This window comes from Chinchilla lanigera, unplaced genomic scaffold, assembly GCF_000276665.1.
Source record: "Chinchilla lanigera isolate Chin_1 unplaced genomic scaffold, ChiLan1.0 scaffold00099, whole genome shotgun sequence".
NCBI classification, from domain to species: Eukaryota; Metazoa; Chordata; class Mammalia; order Rodentia; family Chinchillidae; genus Chinchilla; species Chinchilla lanigera.
Genome location: NW_004955500.1, coordinates 8,122,479 through 8,137,398, shown reverse-complemented (window position 1 = coordinate 8,137,398; position 14,920 = coordinate 8,122,479). Strand labels below are relative to the sequence as shown.

At 50.9% G+C, this 14,920-nt stretch overlaps 1 protein-coding gene across 4 annotated transcripts; it reads right to left on the bottom strand.

Moving 5' to 3' along the window:
• Positions 1-163: 163 nt before the first annotated feature.
• On the bottom strand, positions 164-8,368 carry Troap (trophinin associated protein). 4 transcript variants are annotated; one of them, XM_005406696.2, is made up of 15 exons: positions 8,017-8,368; positions 7,377-7,525; positions 7,084-7,276; positions 5,755-5,912; positions 5,531-5,668; positions 5,283-5,365; positions 4,794-4,849; positions 3,481-3,596; positions 2,461-2,601; positions 2,278-2,355; positions 2,062-2,121; positions 1,676-1,807; positions 882-1,524; positions 434-627; positions 164-331 (listed from the first exon to the last, which is right to left on the bottom strand). In XM_005406696.2, the coding sequence occupies exons 1-15, from the start codon at positions 8,300-8,302 to the stop codon at positions 284-286; spliced, it is 2,475 nt and encodes an 824-aa protein (XP_005406753.1). In that variant the 5' UTR covers positions 8,303-8,368; the 3' UTR covers positions 164-283. The 4 variants fall into 4 exon arrangements, with proteins under 4 accessions (XP_005406753.1, XP_005406754.1, XP_005406755.1 ...); XM_005406697.2 differs by lacking the exon at positions 8,017-8,368 and adding an exon at positions 7,739-8,004; XM_005406698.2 differs by lacking the exon at positions 8,017-8,368 and adding an exon at positions 7,780-8,004.
• Positions 8,369-14,920: the final 6,552 nt, after the last annotated feature.

The following is a 14,920-nucleotide window of genomic DNA, read 5'->3' as shown; positions in this document are numbered from 1 at the left end:
AGATTGCTGAGAGGGTGGGCAGGGCCGGACAGGTTCTCGGGGAGCTTCGGTGGACTGGATCTGGAGTCCTTGCAAACCGCTGAGCTGGAAGCACACTGCCACCACGTGGGCAGTTGGAGAGCAGCCGGTGGCTGCCCAGTTTGGGTGCTTCAGACTCCCTAGGTGGCCATTCAGACACTGCAGAAACTTTATTAAAGGATACAAGAGTGTTGGCCCCCGGTCCCATGGGAAGACCAAATAAATAAGGGCTAAAGGGAAGGGGTGAGCCAGGAGAGTGGGAGCCTCAGGATGGAGAGCTCTGTGGGGCCGCAGAAACAACCGGAATGAAACCCTGGAGTGAGGAAGAGAGAGAGACCTTGTCACAGTCCCACTACCTCTCAGTAAAGGAGGGAGGCTGGCCCCTGCCACCACCCGGCCTGGACTGGAGGCTCACCAGGGCATCTTGCCATTCGAGCACTGTGGCCACAGGGTTGGTGCAGACCCGAGTGGGCCCTGGGGGAGGGACTCGGCTGGTGTAAAAGGCACACTCATCGTCCAGACGAGCCTCATGGGAGCAGTGGATAGCAGTGAGACACGCTTTGAGGCGCTGCCTCAGGGCCATGGTTCGAGGGGCCAGACTGCCAGGACCTGAAGACCAGAGTTCAGTGGGGGGCCCTGGGGTCCTATACTCCCACATGTATGGTCCCTTCCCCTCCCTAAAGGGCCAAGCTGGTCAGGAGCCCAGGGATAAAGGAGCAGCTCCTCCCTTATCCTGAGAGTAGCCAGGCTGGGACAGGGGAGACAGCAGAGGGAAGAATGCATAGCAATACTTGGTGCAGTTGGGGCCCCACTCCTAGTGACAGGACCTCCTTTGTTCAACACCGTCCCAGACAACTCCTTACCTGCCTGGCCTATCGGGGGCCTTGGAGACTGAAGTGAGCAGATAGGGGGGCTGGCACAAAGGGGGCGTTGGGAAGAGAAGGTCAGGTCGGTGGTTGCTGGAGCCCCCTGGCTGCAGCAGCTCCATGGACTGGACTCTAGGCATTCTGGTTCCAGGTAGCAGGCATCAGATGCCCCCAACCCTACCCTGGCGCAGGCCTCTTGGGATGCAGACTGTCCCTGGGGCCTAGGCTGAAGGGGTGCAGGCTCTGCTGGGGGGCAGGGCTTGGCTTCCTCAGGCTGCTCCTGGGAGGAGGGCTCCGCTGTCTCTGGCCTGGCCCTACAGCAAGACTCTGGAGGCCCTGGCTCAGTTGGTGGGTATGGCTGTGTCACCTCTCGCTCTGGTTGCATTGCCCCAGAGCAGGGCTGTGTTTCCCTGCAGTCCTCTGGAGGGCAGGGCTCCGGCTGCTCAGAGTGTTGTGGCAGTCCAGGAAGGTGGGACGTCCCAGGGTTCTGCTCTGGGGCATTCAGAGTCCGAGAAATGTCAGCCAGCAGGGGCTGAAGTTCAACCATATCCAGAGAGCAGCCTCCAGTAAGGGGGGCATACTTGCCCACTGCCAGCCCTTCCACCTCCTGGCGCAGTAACTGCTGCAGGATACTGATGCGCTGCAGTGGAGAGAGTGCCTGAGTGTGACGTCAGGATGTGGCCAGGGCAGACCTCCCACACTGCCACTCATGCCCTTCTCCCCTTTCAGCTCCCTCTTCTCCAGCCCTGTCACTGCCCAGCAGGCATCAAGGCCTGGCCCCACCGCCCCACCTGCATTTTTAGCTCCTGAAAGTTGAGGGCTCCATACGGGTGTGATCCAGGACTTGTCACAGCTAGTCTGCCAGGCTGCTCCTGCAACCTTACACCACTGTCCTGGTCAAACAACCGTACAGCAATCTGCTCCTGCCACATAGATAGAAAGAGGGCAGGTGAGGAAACCAGGCTGGGGCAGGAAGACCAGTCAGAGTCCCTGGCTGAGGGGTCTAAGTCCCTAATTGACAGGCCCTAGATTTAAGAGTAGAAGGGCAGCAGAGAAGCAGGGAGACATGGAGAGGTAGGTGGCTTCTCCAGAGAACATACCTGCTTCAGACATCTAGGTCTCCAGGCCCAGAGGATAGCACAAGGGACCTCAGCATGGACAAGCTTCTGATACTTACCCAGGGCAGAGCAGGCTCTTCAGGACAGGACTGAGGGGTGAGGCCACTCAACCATCGGGCCTGTGACAGAAACGAGGTGTCCGGAAGGCCTAGTAACCCACAGATGGAGGCAGCCTCCCCTTGCCGCTGTCTTAACTCTCCCTGTACCCATCCGTCTCCTTCCTTCCCTCAGCCTGGGCTCAGGCCAGCTCCCCCCGCCCCCCCGACCTTTCTTACCCGCTGAGCTCTGGGGGTGGATGGAGTGAACTGGGTTTTGGGTCGGATGGCAAGACGCCGCAGCAATGAATATGAAGTCTGTGGAGAGGTGGTGGCTGAGCAGAAGCAAAACTCAGGCCCAGGGGGTGCCTCCAGCCAGACTGTTCCATTCCTGCCCACCCCCTAAGAGTTTTCCATACAAACCAGAGCTGGGATGCCAGGGGAGGGTACACGCTGAGCCCGTCCAAAGGGTGATGGGTGGGTGACAGAAGGTGGCACCACACGGCCAGGCATGGGCTGGGCCACAGGGGCAGGGGAGGCCATCAGGCGGGAGTCATGGGCATCCTGTGGAGAAGGAAAGGGTGGAAGAATGATCTCTGCCCCCTTCCTGTGGCACTGTGGCACTTCTTAAGAATGAAGTCAAACATGTCACCCCCTTTATTCAGTCACCCCTCTTGGCTTCCCACTCGTTCCAAGTGAAAAAAGCCAAGGATTTACACAAGGTGAAATCCTTCCTTAATCTGGTCTGTTATTGCTGTAAGCTTTTCCCTTATTGTCCTCCTCCTTACTCGGCTGCAGTCTCACACATCTCTCTCTTGCTCAGCCACAAACGCACTAAGCACATTCTCTCCTCAGGCATCTGTACCCGTAGCTCTTGGTCTAGAATGTTCTCCCCTAGATAAATGCATGGCTCGGGCCCTCCACTCCTGGTCTTCATTAAACATCTTCTGGGTGAGCTCCCTGCCCAATCTACATTAAATGGTGAAAACAACTCTGCCACCCTCTAGTCCCCTTCAGCCGCACCCCTCTGGCCGCCACAGAGAATGTATCACCATCTGACAGCCTAAAGATTTCACATTGTCTCCCTTTCTAGAGCATTTATGTGCAAAGCCTAGAACAGTACCTTTACTCAGTAGATGGCCAGTAACTATTTGTGGGATGAAAGGGTGAGTGCTTTTGGTTGGCCAGTATCAGATCTGTCTCGGCCCTGGCACTGACCTGATGGTGATAAACTTATGCCAACCTGTGACCTCTCCCTCCAGGCCCCAGCTACCTGGTGAAGACAGGTCAGTCCCACTTTGCAGAGGGCTTGGGCCTACGTGTGGCAAACGCAGACCCCATAACATCCTGAGGACCAGACCTGCCTGGCTCCACTCCCAATCCTAAGTTCCCCTAAGCATCTCCCCTGCTCCCCATCCCTAGCCCAGGAGGCTCCCATCTCACCCTGGGGTGTGCTGTCTCTCTGGTTTCTCCTAAAGGTACTCGCTGGGCCAGACCTAGAAGGGTCCCTCCTTCTTCATCTGAATGAGGGACACTTTCGTGTTCTTCAGGGAGAGAAGCTAGGAGACAGGAAATCTGCTGTAAGATCTGGAACATCCATCAGAGTCTGGCACAGGGCTTTGCAACTTCTGGAAAAGGTGCACCAGTTCAGCAGTCTCCACTGCCCATCAGAGCCAGGGACCCAAGAAGCACCTGAGAGTCCAGCCCAACCTCCCAGCATTAGGAGTGAGCCGGGGACAGAACAGTAAATGCAAGGTCAGTCTTGCAGAAGTGGCAGGGAGAAGATGGAAATGAGGACATGAGTACAACTGGCCAAGCCTTTGCCTATCCAAAAGCCAGAAGGTCTCTTTCTTAACTCCTCCCTCACCCACATTTGCTTTGTTTTTTAGAAGATAAATAGTCACTGGATTTTTATTTCTTCATTATTATTATTATTATTATTATTATTTACTACTACTACTACTGCTGCTTTTTGCAGTGATGAGGATCATGCCAGGCAAATGTTCTATCACTGCACTAAACTCTGGGCCTGTTTGTTTGTTTGTTTGAGACAGAGACTCGCTATGTAGTTCAGACTAGCTTTGAACTCACTATAGCTCAGGCTGGTCTTGAACTTGTGATGATCCTCCTGCCTTAGCCTCCCAAGTGCTAGCATTACAGGTGTGCACCACCATGCCTGGCTTGTTTTGTTTTGTTTTTGTCTTTTTGAGACAGGGTCTCGCTATGCAGCTGGCCAGGCTGGCCTCGAACTCGCAACAATCCTGCCTCAGCCTCCCGAGTGCTGGAATTACAGGCGTGCACCACCATGCCCGGCTTTGTTTTGTTTTTTGATACAAGGTCTTGCTATATAGTTCAGGCTGGCCTCAGATTTACAATGATTCTTCTGCCTCAGCCTCCCAAGTGCTAGGATTCCGGGCCTGTACTACCATGCCCAGCTCTTTCTATTCCAATTCATCCATTCATTTTGGGCTGGGGATATAGCTCAGTGGCACAAGTGCCTGCCTGGCAAGTGCAAGGTCCCAAATTTGATTCCTGGTACCAAAAAAAAGAAAAAGAAAAAAAAAGCATTCATTTTGCAGCGCTGGATCAAGCCCAGGGCACTTCAAGTGCCAGGCAAGTGTCCTACCAATGCTCCCAGCCCGCCTGCTCCCACAGATCTAGCCTCCCTGCCTCCCCATTTCCTCACCCCACTCCCACCCACCAAAACCTGGGGAGCTTTCTCTTGTCCTGTTTTCTGTGGCAGGGAACACACTCACCGGGCTGCACAGGGGTTTGCAGGAGCAATCCTGAGACCTGGCTCACGGAAGCAGTCCTGATGACAATGAGAACCATAGGCGTCACTGAGTACCAACAGACGGGCAGGTGCTGCGTGCTGCACACTTCATCTCACTTCACTCACAGCAACTTCTAGTCATGGTACAAACATTCTCATTTCCCGGGTAAAGGGACCCAAGCTCAGAGATGTTAGGACAGGCCTGCACAGCTAGGAGTGGGAAGGGTCAAATCCATTGACTGCCACAGCCCATGTTGTAGGTGAAAGAAACAGCACCTCACCTGTCTTCTTCCTGTCACTCTGAAGCCCTGACCCTGAAGGTCTGAACCATATTCTAAGGACTCACCCTGGCAGCCACAGGTTTCCCCCTGGGGAGTCCTAATGCCACCAGAAAGCCTTAGGTCTGGGGGACCCCGGTCTGGGACACTGGTTCATTCTTTTTCTCATGACCTCCTCCACATCCTCTCCTTACCGGATGCTGCCCCCTGTCTCTCTTCTGAGCTCCTGTAAACTAGGGCGGGTGGAGGGGTGAAAGGAAGGTCCTGAAGGTGGAACCTGATCCACAGGAGCAAGAGAGAAAAGCAGAGTCAAGTGTGGGCCCCAAACTATGGCTTAACCACCGAGCCCACCCCCATAGAACCCTTGGCTCCCAGGGCCCTGCTTTGTCCCTGGAAGGAAGCTCCCAGAAACACTGACCATCAGCCCCTCCAGGGCACTCACCAGAGCCTGGAGCCTCTCGGGGCACAAAGTCCGACCTCGGGGTCCAGATCCCTCCAGCCTTGAGAAGCAGGACGCCCTGGCAGGGCCTGGTTGGTGGATGGGGGTTCTGGAGGCCAAGTACGCAGAGGCCCGAGCATTCTAGGACCCCAACCAAGGCAATTAGCATGAGCTCAGCATTCTCTCCTCAGCCCACTCTAGCCTAGCCTCAGGTCTGGTCTCATTACCTGGCCCCGCCGGATGGCACCTCCCTGGCTCCCTCGAATCAGTACTCTCTGAGCCAGGCTGGACTGGCGCCCCATTGGACAGCTCTTCACCCCCTCACCTGACAGGATGGTGGCCAGGGCTGCAGGGTCAGCCACAAACTCTATGGGCCCTGGAGCTTCTGCAAGGTTAAAGAAGAAAAGGTGAAAACGAACGGGAAGGGGCAAGCTAAGGGACCATGCACACTGGCACAGTCACCCTGAGGGGCAGAAGTGAGAAAAAGAGACTCATTTAATTCAACCCAGCTCGCCAAATGTTCACAGAACTTTAGGTACGACTCCAGCCTTTCTTTCTTTTCTTTTTTCTGTCTTTTTGAGACAAGGTCTCCCTGTGCAGTTCAGGCTGGCCTTGAGCTCACTTTGCAGCCCAGGCTGGTCTTGAACTCACGAGATCCTCCTACCTCAGCCTCCCAAATTCTGGGATTATAGGCGTGCGCCACCATGCCTGGCTTCTATTATTTTTTTTGAGACAGGGTTTCACTATGTAGTCCAGGCTGGCTTCAAACTTGCTGCGCTCCTCCTGCCTCCATCTCCTGATATTACAGGCATGTACCACCATGCCTGGCTCTCTCTCTTTTTCTTTCTCTCTCTCTCTGTCTTCTTTCCTGTACAGGGACTGAACCCAGGGCCTGGGACATGCTAGGCCTGGCACTGAACTGTATCTCCAACCTTTTTTTTATATTTTGAGAAAAGATCTTACTAAATAGCTTAGACTGGCCTTGAACCTGTGTGTCTCCTCCTCAGCCTCTTGAGTAGCTGGGATTAGAGCCATTTGTCCAGCTTCTAACACTACTCTAAGGTCAGGGCCACTGATGAAGAAAACAAAGCCCCTGTAATGAAACTACTAAAAGGTAACAGACTTAAGTGAAAGTATGGGCACATTTTGCAAAGAATTAGGAGAACATAGAGCTGAAAAGGCTTCAGAAGGCATGACACTTTGCTAAAGAGGAGAAAGCTGGCTTCTAAGAGCTTTCCAGGAGCAGAACCAGGACTTTTTTTTTTTTTCTTTAACTTTTAGGTACTGGGGATTGAACCCAGGGCTCTTCACACTGAGCTATATCCCCACCCCTTTTATTTTTTATTTTGACACAGGGTCTCAATAAATTGTTCAGGCTGGGCTTACACCTGTAATCCTCCCGCCTCAGCCTCCCAGAGTACTGGGATTACAGGTGCACACCATCACACCCAGCTACCAGGACTCTTACAGTAAGCAGAAAATCAAGGAGGTGAAGTGCCCCAAGCTCCACTGGCCATTCCCACCCTCACTCAGCTAAGGAGGCCTTCAACAGGCACCTGTCTGTGGAGGGGGCCCAAGCCCCGCATTTTGTCCCCCCGGGCTAGGCCTGAGCTCCTCCAGGGGGTTCCGAAGCTGAGTGATCGCCATCGACTTTTGTGATTTCTCTGTTTGGTGAGTGGCTTTCGACCTGGGGCCTGCTGAGTCAACAAGGGTACGTTGAGTACTGAGCTGCGGCTTCTGCACCAGACTCTAGGGGCGAAGGGGAAGAAAAAGCTGGGACTCAGCGGTGGGGTGCATTGGTGTATGCAGCTTCCCAGTAAGTACTCTCTACCCACCAGGCCCCCCTTACCCCTGGATCTTGGTTCTCCTGGTCCTCGGCGCTCGGTTTGACTGCGAGGAAAGGCGGGCGTCTCTGAGAACGTACTGGGATCTTGCTGGGCGTAGGAGACACACCCCGGAGGAGGGGATCCTTACTGTCTTGGATGGTGGTCATGGCGGCTACAAAGAGACGGGGAAGAAAGATGGCAGGATCGGGGATCAAAGTCAACCAGTTCTGGGGGCACGGGTCCTGACGGCCCCCTTCCACCCCAACCGCAGTCCACGAGCCCAGAAGCCCCCAGTTCCTGCAAGGCCGCTCTTTCTGGCTGCCACCTCCAGGCACCCCGATCCTGCCTTCTGCCTGGGACCCGTAACTGCTCTCCTGCCTCTGACCTCCCACAGCCCTCATTTCCTGCAGGATCCCTATGCCGCACCGTCCCGGGAACCCTTCACGGTCGCCTCCACTTTTTTAGATTTCTCTCCAAGTTTCTTGGATTTCTGCTGCTGCTACTTCCCCAGTTCGTAAAATACGCCAAGATCCTGATTGGTTTGTCCGAGTGCAGAGGAGGCTCGTGACGCCTGACTCAGCGGTCCAATCCGAGGGGTTTGGAGGCGGGTCCAGAAAAAAGACTAGCTGTGGAGCCGCTTTTTGGCAAGGAAAAAAAACTGACCCGGCCCCATCAGCCAATCCGAGAGTGGAGCGCGACTGGAAGGCGGGGAAAAGGGTAGGAGGGGCGGTTCTGAGGACGTGGAAGGCGCGGCGATCCGAGTCCGGGCAGCAACGGGCGCTAGCGCGCTCTCGCGAGACCTCGCGGCCGGGCGGGGCCGGTCCTCCGCAGCGAGGCGCGGCGGCGTGGTGAGAACGCTGGCCGTCCGCGCTGCCGCGGGGGTGGTAGTGGCTCCTGCGAGCCCAGAGCTCGCCTCTGGCCGTGGCGCGGCGGAGCTGTGGGGTGGCATTCCAGACCTTTAAGGAAAGCCGTGCCCCCGAGACAGCAGCGCTTCCGCACTGGCGGAGCGCGCCGGAAGGAACTGAACCGCTGCGAGCAGGAAGCGGAGAAGCAGCCTGCTCGCTCGCGCCGCGGCCTGCCGAGGGGCCGACTCGTGCGGCCGGAGCAGGGCTCCAGCAGGAGGCTCTCCGCCGTCTCCGCCCCGCCTGCGGGGAGCGTCTCCCGCCTCGGGGTGTGCTCCCGGCCTGCAGGGCGGCAGGCGGGGTGTAACGGCCGGCGCTAGAGCAGCGTTAGGCTGGAAGGGGTGACCCCGGAAAGAGGGCAGGACGCGGACACTGGTTTCAGAGTTACAGGACCAAGATGTGCCCTCCGACCACAGCGATTCCTGTTCCACAAGCAGGAACCTCGCGCTGTTCCTCTGCGCCTCCCCTCTCCCCTTCCACGTCCCATCTCTTTCACGCTCACAAATTTTACCTTCTAAATAACCTTAGAATTAATACCTATATCACCACCACCTTCGTCTCCTAACCTCACCTAGAGGGTGCAGGAGCCTCCACCCTCCATTCTCCCTCTCCGTAGGAATCCACCCTCCTTACAGCAGCTAGTTTTTCTACCATGCAAAACTGGTCGTGAACGAACAGTGCAGACTTACCTAGCTTGCCTTGGGTTCGATTCCCAGCAGCACGCGCGCACACCGTTCTAGGCAGTACAATGAATATTTTCAAAGTCAAGGAAAGACTACAGAGTGTTCAGAAAATAGTGAGACCTGCATGGTGTGTTCAGAAAACAGTGGGTGAGATGGGATGTGGGGAACAGTAGGAAGTAAAGCTGGAAGACGGTCTGAGGTCTTGTGTTAAAGGAAAGACCCCTCCTCCTGCTAACAGGTACGATGGGTGCTCTAAACCCTAACCACTACAGGAGCAGGGATGGCTACTGCAATATACTGTGCAGCTATTACGCGGAAGGCCCTTCCCTAGGCCATGGCGTACAGAGGAATAAGGCATACGCGGAGGAATAAGGCTGAAGAAGAGCACCACAATGGAAACTGGCCAGCAGTGGTTTCACGTAACTTTAAGGTAGTTTCCACAGCTCAGGTCTTGTCCTCAACTCTGTGGACTTGGAAACTTGACTTTATCAGGCCACTGGGAATAGATGTTGGGTCAGACTCCCACTGATCAAATTTATCGAAGAAGCTGAGTGACTTGCCATGAGTGATAGGTCTTTCAATGACCAAAATATTCATGCCTGCTCTTTAGGCATCTTTTCCCACCATCAAGACACAAGGGAAGTTGATTTTTTTTAATTTTAATTTTTTTTTGTTTTTTTGAGACAGGGTCTTGCTTTGTAGTACAGGCTGGCCTTAAACTCATTGTGTAGCCCAGGCTGCCCTCGAACTCCTGGCAGTCCTTTTGCCTCTGCTTGCCAAGTGCTGGGATTACAGGCATATGCCACCACACCCAGCTAGAGGGTTTGATTTTGTACCAGAAAAGGTTTTTCTTGCTTGTTTAGTTTTTGAGACAGGGTCTCCCTACATAGTTAAAGCTGGCCTAGAATTTGCAGAGATCCTCCTGCCTCAGCCTCCCAAGTGCTGGGATTGCAGGTATGTGCCACCACTCCTGGCCAAAAATTTTTTTAAAAATAGTCAGTGTTCGGGGCTGGGGACTTAGCTCAGCGGCAAAAGCGCTTGCCCGGCAAGCACAAGGTCGTGAGTTCGGTTCCTGGTACCGGAGAAAAACCAAAAACCAAAAAAAAAAACCAAAAAAAAAAATAGTCAGTGTTCAGAATATCTACCATGCCTATCCAATCTGTTTGCTGTTTTTCTTTTTTTGCAGTATTGGGGGTTGAACCCAGGATTGTGAAATTTCCAAGAAACTGGAGAGGAAAAGAGGGATTCTTAGCGCATGACCCAGCCACTGGAAATGCTCAAAACCAGGGTGGGCCCTAAACCAAGGAGAGGCCCCCTTTTATACAAATTGTGGCATCAAGCAAGCAGAGATACAGAAGCAGAACAAAGGCAGTTAATCCTCTTAGCCTATCCCTATTTTAGCTTTGAAAGAAAGCACCTCCTGTGCATCTCAGGATGTTAGGATGCTATGAAGCCTCTTTATAATCCCATTTGTTAGCTTTATCGGTGATGGTGCACTGTATTCCCCATCTAAGGGAGGAGACCACCATGAGCGAACTGCTTGAAGTGTCTCCCCTATCATCGAGAAGAGTACAGGACCACCATGAGAAAGCGTAAGTCCCGAGGGAAGAGTTACCTGGGGCATTGCTTGCCTGGAGCTGGGAAGATTTTACAGAGGGAGAGAGAGGCTGTTTGTCTCAGGAGTTCTGCTTTAGTAGGAGCATTCTACCACTGAGCTACATCCCCAGTGCCTTTTATTTTGGGGGAAAGGCTATTGCTAAATTGCCCCTGCTGGCTTTGAACTTGGGATCCTAGTTCTCTCCGAACTAGCTGGGATTACAGGATTGTAGGTCTGTGCCTTGTTCACTCTGTTTTCTTTTTACCTTTTTTTCTCTTGAGTGCTGGGGATGGAACCAGGATCTGATGCCTACTACGTGAGTGGTCTGCTATGAAGCTACTCCCCCAGCCCTAAACCCAGTGTCCACTTAACCACTGCAACTATTTCCTTTGTTTGCAGAGGGATAGAGTTGATTTTCTATTCAGCGACTGTGATGAACTTTTTTTCATTTTCCTAGTGTGTCTATTGATTCAAGTGGGTTTTCTTTTTTTTTTTTTTTGGTTTTTTTCTGGTACCAGGAATTGAACTCATGACTTTGCACTTGCTAGGCAGGCGCTGTGCTGCTGAGCTAAATCCCTAGCCCCTCGATTGGGTTTTCTAAGAGATAACTATTCTGCAAACAAAAACATTTTTTAAAAACTTACATTTTAATCTTTGTATTCTGTTGGATTTTTCTTATTGTTTTATTTCATTTTTTAAAACTTTATGTTTGATGTGTAATAATTGAACATATTTAGGAAGTACACTATTATAGGTTTTTTCCTTTCTTTTTGTGGTACTGGGAATTGAATCCAGGGCCTTGAGCATGTTAGGCAAGTGCTCTACCATTGAACTACATTTGTTGCCCTTGTTTTTGTTTTTGTTTTTGTTTGGTCTTTTTGAGACAGTGTCTCACTATGCAGTTCAGGCTGGCCTTGAACTCACTTTGTAGCCCAGGCTGGCCTCGAAATTGCAATAATCCTCCTGCCTCAGCCTCCCAAGTGCTGGGATTACAGGCGTGTGCCACCATGCCCAGCTGGTCCTTTAAAAAAATTATTTTGAGACGGGTGTAACTAAATTACCTGTGGCAGCGCTGTCACAGCAGGATGCAGTATTCTTCCTACTGCACCCTGTCAGGTGGCTTCCATCTCCACTTGTCCTATTGCTTTTTTTTGGGGGGGGGTGCCGGGGAATCGAACTCATGACCTTGCGCTTGCCAGGCAGGTGCTGTGCCGCTGAGCTAAATCCCCAGCCCCATGTCCTATTGCTTTGACTGCATTTGTATGTGCTGGATTTCTCCCAAGTTCCTCTTCACCTTTGTAATTAATAAGGATTTTGTGTGTGGGGAGTACATTGACATTATCTAAATATTATTCCGTCATCAACTTTTCTTTAATTATATTACTATGGACTCCCAAATTCTTACTGTAATCACTGGTTTGCTATCCAATTACTAATATAGTTGTTTTGTTTGTTTGTTTGTTTGTTTGTACTGGGAATCGAATCCAGGCCTTCACACTGCCACTGAGCTAGTCTCCAGCCCTTTTTTTTTTTTTTTGGTACCCAGAATCAAACTCAGGACCTTGCTCTTGCCAGGCAGGTGCTTGTGTTGCTGAGCTATATCCCCCACCCCAATATAGTTTTTCTGATATGCAAGGTGTCCATGTGATTTGATCGGTGGAGCCCTTCAGCATTTCTTTACCTCCTGGCAGAGAAGCATGCTTTAGGCCACATCAGCCGTTTCTCCAGGCAGCTCTGGCTCCTTCCAGTGAAGAAGGCTATTTAGAAATCCAAATCTGGGTGCTAGCTGCGCTCATTGCTATCAGAGTGCTGCTGCTCCCAGACCCTCTCAGGGGACAGAGCTTGGAATATATTCTACACATACACAATGACCATTTGTTTGTATATCTGTGCAAATGTATTGAAAACCAGAATTGTAGATTGGCTATTTATTTATTTAGCAGTAGTGGAGATTGAACCCAGTACCCAAATTACACTGAGCTAAGTCCCCAGCCCATTTTTTTCTTCTTTTTTTTTTAAATTTTAAGATAGGGTCTCGCTGTTGCAAAATTGTCCAAGCTGGGCTCAAACTTGAGTTCCTCTTGCCTAAGCCTCTCAGAGGGTTGGGGTTGCAGGTATGTGTTACCACACTGGCTTTATTTTATTTTTATTTTTGTTGTTTCTGAGAAAGGGTCTTACTATGTAGTTTAGGCTGGGTTTGAACTCACTATGTAGCCCAAGCTGGCCTCAAACTCCCATCAATCCTCCTGGCTCAGCCTCCTAAGTGCTGGGATTACAGGTATGTGCCACTATGCCCATCCTATTTTATGTTTTGGAGACAGTGTCTCACTAATTTGCTGAGGCTGGTCTGGAATACCTGGGTTCAAGTGTTCCTTCTGTGTCAATCTCCCAAGTAGCTGAGATTGCAGATATTATCACCAGCCCCTTTATTAGACTGGCCTTTAATATTATCAAGTGTGATGGTATGGCCTGTACTCCCAACATTTTGGGGAACCTGAAGCAGGAGGGCCACAAGTTTGAACCCAATATGGGCAACATAGCAGCTCAATAAGGTCTTTTTTTTTTTCCCCCAGTACCAGGAATTGAACTCACAACCTTGTGTTTGCCAGGCAGGCGCTGTGCTGCTGAGCTAAATCTCCAGCTCCTCAATAAGGTCTTGTCTGAAAATAAAAAATAAAACAGATTGTGGATGTAGCTCGTGCAAAGGCCCTATGCTCAATCCCCAGATCACACAACCACTGTACTTTTCACACGCTTTCATCAGTTCACTGGAACTATAGGGTTACATAACAAGTGTGAGCCAGGTCTGGGGATGCACACCTGTAATCACAGCTGGGCAGGAGGACGACAAGTTCAGGCCCAATCTGGACAGTTGAGCCATTCAGACACATAGGTGGGGGGGAGCGTGGGTGTGAAAAACAGATTTTTAAAATTACTTTATGAAACACAGATTAAAAACAAATACAACCAACATTTGTTAGACATTTAACATCTGTTAACTCACCAATCTGAGCCAAAATACAGAAGGTACTGGAAAGGCACACTAGCCTCTGGAGCTAAGTACTTTTGAGATCTATTACCATATCTTCTGAGGACGCAGAATTTTGCTTCATTTCATAGCATTAATCAAGGGGTCGTCTTCTGTGAAGGAAGGTGAGAGCTGAACAAAAGGAAGCCCTGGGAGGCAGACATGGAAGTGAGCAGACATGGTCTGAGCTTGCTTTGGCAGGTGCAGGAGTGGACGAGGCCTTGGAGACGCAGGGGAGGAGTAGTGTGCTCCTGCTGCCGAGGGCCCCCAGACACCACCCAGCAATGTGAGACCGGACCCAGGTCTGCTGCCCACCCAGTGCTGGGCATGATGGGACACCCCCACCCTGCAGGATCCCACCGGGCTCCATCTTGGCAACCACAGTGCCTGCAGGCGGCCCCTGAGGAGAGACGCTGCTGTCAACAGGGGGCACCTCCTTGGGGCTGAGAAAGGCACCGAGCACAAGCAGGTTCTCTTCAGGAATCTAACTAAATAAAGGTGGCCACGTCCTTACTTCTGAGATGACTTTTATTTTTTCTGTGCTGGGAATGGAACCCAGGGCCTTGCATGTGCTAGGCAAGTGCTGTACCACTGAACTACATTCCCAAGCCTCTTTTTTTCTTTTTCTTTTTCTTTCTTTCTCTCTTTCTTTCTTTCTTTCTTTCTTTCTTCTTTCTTTCTTTCTTTCTTTCTTTCTTTCTTTCTTTCTTTCTTTCTTCCCCTCATCACTCCCTTTTTTCTTCCTTCCTCTCTCTTTTGAAAAATCATTCTTTATTTTAAAAATGAAAGAACAAAAACAACACACATACATACATTTACAAAATAACACAAGAACAATACAAGCAATATTAAAATTCAGACAAGGTGATGGGAAATTAACGATGGTTGTTGTATTACATATTGATTTCTTTAAAGTGGTTACTCAGGAAAACAAACACAGACATGTAAGATTGATCAAATAATTAATCATTAATTGTTCCTTTCAATAACGCAATAGAAGTCAGTAGTACAACTATGTTAGCTATCCTGTATATACATATATACATAATTTTCCCCTTCTTTCTTTTCCCTTTTCCCTCATCCCAGTTGCTCTTTACTTTTGAACAGTTTCCTTTTGTTTCACAATGTCTATCATATCTCCTAATTTTATTCACTCTTTCAGGTTCTTACACTAGTGACACAATACACTGTTTACACATGTGCATGTGATTTATTTCACTTACGAGTATGGTCTCTAGTTGTGACCATTTACCTATAAAAGCCTCGAGTTTATCTTTCTTTATAGCTGAGTAATATTCCATTATATAAAAGTACCACAACTTTTTTATCCATTCCTCAGTGGATGGACATTTGAGTT

Coding starts and splice junctions, on each gene's coding strand:
- Troap (XM_005406696.2), bottom strand. CDS start 8,302: ATGCCACCCCACAGCTCCGCCGCGCCACGGCCAGAGGCGAGCTCTGGG. Junction 5,669..5,754: donor GTGCCATCCGGCGGGGCCAG/GTAATGAGACCA, acceptor TTGGGGTCCTAG/AATGCTCGGGCCTCTGCGTA. Junction 3,597..4,793: donor GCAAACCCCTGTGCAGCCCG/GTGAGTGTGTTC, acceptor CCTGTCTCCTAG/CTTCTCTCCCTGAAGAACAC.